General features: G+C 31.8%; 1 protein-coding gene across 1 annotated transcript; it reads right to left on the bottom strand.

Moving 5' to 3' along the window:
• Nucleotides 1-3,109: 3,109 nt before the first annotated feature.
• LOC132719045 (uncharacterized) lies at nt 3,110-5,446 on the bottom strand. The gene is made up of 4 exons (XM_060702784.1): nt 5,283-5,446; nt 4,914-5,099; nt 4,200-4,301; nt 3,110-3,635 (listed from the first exon to the last, which is right to left on the bottom strand). Exons 1-4 carry the CDS (start codon nt 5,335-5,337, stop codon nt 3,256-3,258), a joined length of 723 nt encoding a protein of 240 aa, XP_060558767.1. The 5' UTR covers nt 5,338-5,446; the 3' UTR covers nt 3,110-3,255.
• Between the last annotated feature and the right edge of the window lie 929 nt (nt 5,447-6,375).

The raw sequence follows: 6,375 nt of genomic DNA, 5'->3' as shown, positions 1-6,375 counted from the left end.
GACAAAAGAAAGGAAATTTCCTGTTGTCTGGTTGGTTAATTGAATGTTCTAGTAATCAGACATACATTTCTGCGTCTTTACAAACTACGCTTTATTAATTAAATGTCTCGTCAGTAATAATAGATAATAATCAATTTTCTTAGAACAGACGGCTCCTCCAGGGTTTAATCAAGTTCAATCCACATAGAACAAGATGGCTTTTGTCTCAATTAAAAATATAATAAATATAACAGGGTTCGTTGAGTATAAATAAATAATTAAACAGATGGCTAGACTCGAGTCAATATTGTTCAAGCTTTTTTTACTAATTATTGTGAACCCAGTTTTGGCCAATCATTGTGCAGTGTAAACAATTCATTGATATTCTTGTTTTCTCCTATATGTCATACCTGGCCGCACTCGTCATGGAGTGGTATTTGGTTTAACATCACGCGCCGATGGTGTTATTTAAATATCGATATGAAATCGTGCTCAAACATTCTTTAATTAATTTAAACAAATTAAACACCCGTATTATTCCCTCCTATACGTGCCTGCTCTTTTTGGAGAGAAATAAAGTTAAGTGACTGAATCTTCGCCTTTTGAAATAGAATATTACCCACCAACAGCGATATGAAGTGTACTTATGCTTTAATGAACAACATAGGCAATAAATAATTTATGTTTCTAAAATAAACACAGACATGAAATATCCTTTCCAAACCTTTTTACAGACTATCCCATACTTTTTCATGAGGTTCTTTGGTACATATGAAAATGTTTGTTAACAATAATAAATTGGCTTCTTATGTGTAATTTCACTTTTTTACAAACGATTTAAAAGCAACAACAACAACAAAACAACCCCCTCCTATCCCAAAAAAAAACAAACAAACAAAAAACAACAAAAAAGTTTGGCCATGAACAATCCCATTATTCCTACTTGAATAATGTTGAATTACCCTTAATAAATATGTTTGCCTGTATATTAAAATTTCTTTTATCGTCTGTCTGTGACATGCATGCTTCATAACCTCTAATCCCATTGCATACTTCCAGTCAGTTTTTACGCCCATGTTGTTTTCTTGTTTAGGGCAGATATTTTTCTATGATCACGACCAATAAAAACATATAATTTCAAGTTTCTTCATCGTCATGTGTAAATGTTGAATAGTGCTTAAGCCGGTGGTACTAGGGGACGTGTGATGGGGTAGCTTGCGCTGAATTGCACTTGCCACTTCCGTCTGTGAAGAGGCTCAATGAAACCGAGCCTGCAATTTTACATTTTTTGGCGTTTTTCAATATTTACCAAAAGTTTATTATCATTCCTGAAAGCAGTGAGGACTATAATTAACTGTCTATTTTAATGAAACTGACAGCATTGTTTTGCGCAAAACACATACTTAATAACGTGTTGTGTGAGTTAAATATAAAGTTCAGATAACCCGTTTGTACTACTGTACTTCTGTACTCTGATTTGTTTGTTTGTTTGTTTCATTTTACGCCTTTTCCCAACAGGATTTCAGTCATATAGGCGGGTAGTTTCCTAACCATCGTTCCTGGAGAGTTACACCAGCACTAGACTACCTTCTTCCGCGCTAAACTACCAAAGCATCTCGCGGGGATCGAACCCACGCCAGAGAGGTAACTGGATTAGAAGTCATCAACTCTAACCCATCGACCACGGAGGAGGTTCTGTACTTTGAATAATTAATACAGACTACTAAGATGTTCCTTATAAACAAAAAGAGCAAAAAAAAATCTTTTACCAAACATAACAAAATGAAATTCAGGACTTTATAAAACTATTCTCGTATTCTTTTTATGATGAAATTTCAATAATAGTTTTCAACCGAGAAGGGAATTTGCGAATTTGGTATACGTGAGAATATAGGTACCTTCAAAACAACATCGAATAAAGCATTTTTGTGGGATACTTTTAGCCCTTTGGCAGAACTAAACTCATATATGCTTTACAAGTTGCCTCACCAGTCTTTATGCAATATTATTGAATACAATTGATCAATTACATATGACATTTTATATAAAAATTTCCAAGGTAATGTCCCATACCGTACATTCGTGCTCCGCTATATGCTTTTAACATTTTCGATATTGATTAATGACTTTAACTTAAACAAGGGTTGCTTTAGACGCTTATGTTTAAAATGAACTAAAAGTCTTGATTTGTTTACGACCTCTTGTTTTGTAAACACTGTTTTGTACGTGGACAATCGTTTTACACAATTCGGTATGCATGTATCATGTATGCATCAAACAAATTGTTTGTTGTACGATGTCTCAATGGAATGGTTGCTGTTACTGTTGCTTGATGATGTTGTTTTTTGGGTGTTTTTTTTCTTTCTTTTAGTTCTTTTTATACAATGTTCAGAAAGCCACATCTAAAATCAAGATATATTATTTGTTTTAATCATCATCATCATCATCATCATCATCATCATCATCATATTATTATTATTATTATTATTATTATTATTATTATTATTATTATTACTAGTACTATTATTATCATTATTATTATTATTATTATTATTATTATTATTATTATTATATCCGGCATATGGGTTTTAGATTTTAGGTCAAAAGATTTAAGTCTTATAAATGAAGTAAGTTTGAAGCTTGTTTGACTTGCCGTTTGGGTTTGGTCCGCTTTTGGTCACTTTCATTTCATGAAATATGCTTGTATATACGTATAATGTCCTATGTAGCAATTTCATTCTTAAAACTGCATGCCTAAAAAGTTATCCTTATTTTCATGAAAATTTTGAAAATGCTTTTAAAAGTACAAAGAGTGGAATGAACATAGAAAGTAATTTACACATTTCTGGCGCTATTTATAATCAATGTAAATTAATAAAAAAGTGGTCAAAATATGCAAAATAACCCTTACTGCGTTAGTCACGCAGTAGGAATATGGTGATAAATATACAAAATTAGTCATTAATCGGCAAAAACATGGTAATTATTATCCGAATCTTGAATAGTTTTACTTATCCTATAATCTTCGTACATTTTTCTCGAGTTTGACTTGATTTTTTTTGTGGTATGCATCTGAGTCCTCGTCATTGTTTTCTCTATCAATTGATGGTATAAATAGAACCATAAATAGACACTACATGTATATCTACTGATAGCATTGATAACAACTCATTTTTGAAGTTAAATCTCATTTTATTGAGATATTTAAAAATGATTTCGTTTTAAACATGATTATCGATAAATGGAAAAAAAATAATGCGGAATAAAAAAAAACATTTATAGAGATTTTCTGACTTTCTTTGGCCTATTTCCATGCTCACAAAACAACCTGGAGTCAGAACTGCTCATGCTCACGCCGACTAAATCTTGCTCATCATCTCTTGCTCTCTTGCGTTTTCCAAGGACCACGTTAGTATCACTGATAACGGCTCTTGGTGCAACCTCGGGAACAACTCTTTTCGGCTCATATGGATCTCTAGAGGTGAAGCCAAATAACTCTTCTTCTGGGTTTGCAGTGTAAGCATTTAACCAACGAGTGACATGGATTTCGGTTGATTCTTCACGTTCGTATGGGCAGTAAAAATGTGGCTTGCTCTCTAGGCGGGCAATCATGGCCTTAGTCTTCTTTTTTAATCTGCGGTCTTTGCTCAAGCCACCTAGAAAATAAAATGAAAAAGTTTCTTTTAACATGATTTATATTTATTGTATAATACTTGTATACTTCAGCAATTAAAACGAGCATGCAATAAAACAGAAAAAAATGTCTTTTTTATTTATGATTTTATGTCATGCTTTAATACTTTTACTGTATACTTTATTAGTAATTCTCCGGATTAAAAGATAAAAGGTCTTATGTAATTCTGTTTCATTTTCAGTTGCAATCTTTTCACAAATCCCATTTCAACTTTGAAATATCTTTTGTCATTGCACGTTTTTAAAATGTAACTTAACATATTAGCCAAAGAGATAGGAAGAGCTTTGTCTTTATTTTAGTTTTGGTATGTATGTTTTAAAAGAAATTCAAGACAACACATTCTACTGGTTTAGACTTTAATATGTCTTCATCAGAAAAAAGACATGAAATTTCGCGGAACTTAAACTTTTGAATTCTATATCCGCAATTGTTTATTATTATTATCATCATTATTATTATTATAATCACCATCATCATCAATCATCAATCATCATCATCATCATTATATGAGAGAAATTATATTTACGTGTAAAATACAAGTTGTAGGCTTGTTCAAGAAGTCTATCTGTCTCTCTGATGGCCTCAAAGTCAGCTTCCACAAGTGGAATATACTGTCTCATCTCAGCTTCTATAATTTAAGAAAAAATACACATTATTCACGCACTTTGTTGTCAAATTTTCTACCTTATATTTACCATATGTTTGTTTATTTCATTTCAAAGAACCACTGAACAGAGTTAACCATTAACCTCCTGAATTTCTTAAATGGACTTTTCCAGAGTTCATTTTAGAAATGTCCATAATTTTAGGGGGGGGGTATCAATATAAAAATTTCATGCAAGTAGAGCTGGGTGGCCTGGCTCTTTACTGGTGGCAAAGGCTAAATCCTTTCAGATTCAACAGTTTAAGGGTTAACGCTTCATAACTGCAGACGAGTTTAATAATCTCTCAATTTCAAGATAAGACCAATTTAATAGTAAAGAAAACTACGTTGAAGTATTATGAATCAGTCATGACACAGAATTTACTACATGTATTTCACCATCAAAATGCTATCCATTTACTAACGAAGTAGGAGAACATTCTGTCCATAGATAATTTCTTTAGAGAGTAAGTGAGTTCCTTACACTAAATTGGTACATTTGAAATATTCTTTTTATTTTTTTTATAAACATTAAACACAAATGTGTAAGCGAGCTCCTTTAACATGCAACTATTAAGAAACAAAACAGTTAAATACCATCAATATATCTCGAAATTCTGTCTCTTCTAGCATCGGCGATGTCGTCTGCAAGCTTCTGTATGTCAAGTATATCACGTGATTCGTGCTGTGTCCCTAAACTTGATGAAGACAGGGAACCAAGAGGTGAGGTTTCTAATTCCACAGGTATTGGTTTCAAAATCTCTGCGTAGTTCAAAGTTTTATCTGAAATTTTACAGAAGAAATTAGTAAAGAAAAGACAGTAGAAACTTTGTCACAAAATTTTATTACCAAAAACTATTTTCAACAACACTGTAATGTCCAAGCATTAGTAACATTCAAGAAGAAACAATTCAAATAAGAAATTGGTTTGTCACGGAGTGAAAAGTAATAAAAACATTCACAAACCTGTTGAACTATTTGTCTGATGTTTGTTTTCATTTGCCAAGCTGATACTACTCATTTTTTTCTTGTTGTGTTCGTGGTAAATGTAAAAATGTCTTCTTAATAAAAGAATGCGTCTTTCTAGCTTTGCTCTATGGTGCGGTTGCTATGAAATGACGTTATTTTAACGTCAACGTCATCTGACGTCATCGAAATATGTGCTCAGATTATCACGACGTTTATTTCGCGACGAAATAGTAAACTGCGTTGCAATGGAAATTACTATTCTCCTATAACTTTCAGTTTTCATTATTTTTTTAATCTTCAAAACAAAAATTAAATAGAGGATATTTGTTTGTTTCAGTGTAAGATCGAAAAATATTTCACCGAGTGAACACCAGATGCAATATTTTCCACGAGTGGCGTAGCCACGAGTGAAAATATAATAGCTGGGGTTCACGAGTGAAATATTATTTGATCTTACATGTAAAACAAACAAATTTTCTGTTTATTTCATGATTTTTTTAACGATTTTAACACCATTTTACTGATTTTTGCCGCGTAACGTCATGCTCTTATCTTCATGACGTCATCAAATAATGACGTCACAATGTTGAAGCAAAATATAATTCCATGATTATTTTTAGATTTTAGATGTTTTTCAGCACAACGTTCGTAAATATTTACGAACTACAGTTATCACGTACATTTTTTATTATGATTGACTACATTTCCGCTGAAAAAAACATTCATTAATGATAAATATTTTATTTTTACGCCAAATATAGTTCGGCTACTGTGAAATTATATTTGGTAATCATTACTGTGAAATTATCAGAATATAATTAACCGTTATAATTCAGTAATCTACTGCAAAACATGTAATAATAAGTTTTAATGTTGAAAAATATAGAACATTTGTTAAAATATATATCTAAACATGACAGATAATTTGAATGAAAGTCAGATTTAGGACTAATATTTTGCCCCCTCATTTGTCAGAATGGATCGGGAATGGGAAAAAAAACATATTTCTATTTTTGGCCAAACTTAACAAATTATAAACACAGATGGCTTACAAATGCTTAAAACTGTATATTTGAAACACTCTGGTCCG

Source organism: Ruditapes philippinarum, unplaced genomic scaffold, assembly GCF_026571515.1.
Source record: "Ruditapes philippinarum isolate M1 unplaced genomic scaffold, ASM2657151v2 ctg7299_1_1_1_1, whole genome shotgun sequence".
Lineage (NCBI taxonomy): Eukaryota > Metazoa > Mollusca > Bivalvia > Venerida > Veneridae > Ruditapes > Ruditapes philippinarum.
This window is presented reverse-complemented; position numbering and strand designations above follow the sequence as displayed.

Excerpts from the sequence above, each read along its gene's own strand:
- LOC132719045 (XM_060702784.1), bottom strand. The coding sequence starts at position 5,337 with ATGAGTAGTATCAGCTTGGCAAATGAAAACAAACATCAGACAAATAGT. Across the intron at positions 4,302-4,913 it reads AATTTCGAGATATATTGATG|AAGCTGAGATGAGACAGTAT; the intron begins GTATTTAACTGT and ends CTTAAATTATAG. Across the intron at positions 3,636-4,199 it reads CTACAACTTGTATTTTACAC|GTGGCTTGAGCAAAGACCGC; the intron begins GTAAATATAATT and ends TTTATTTTCTAG.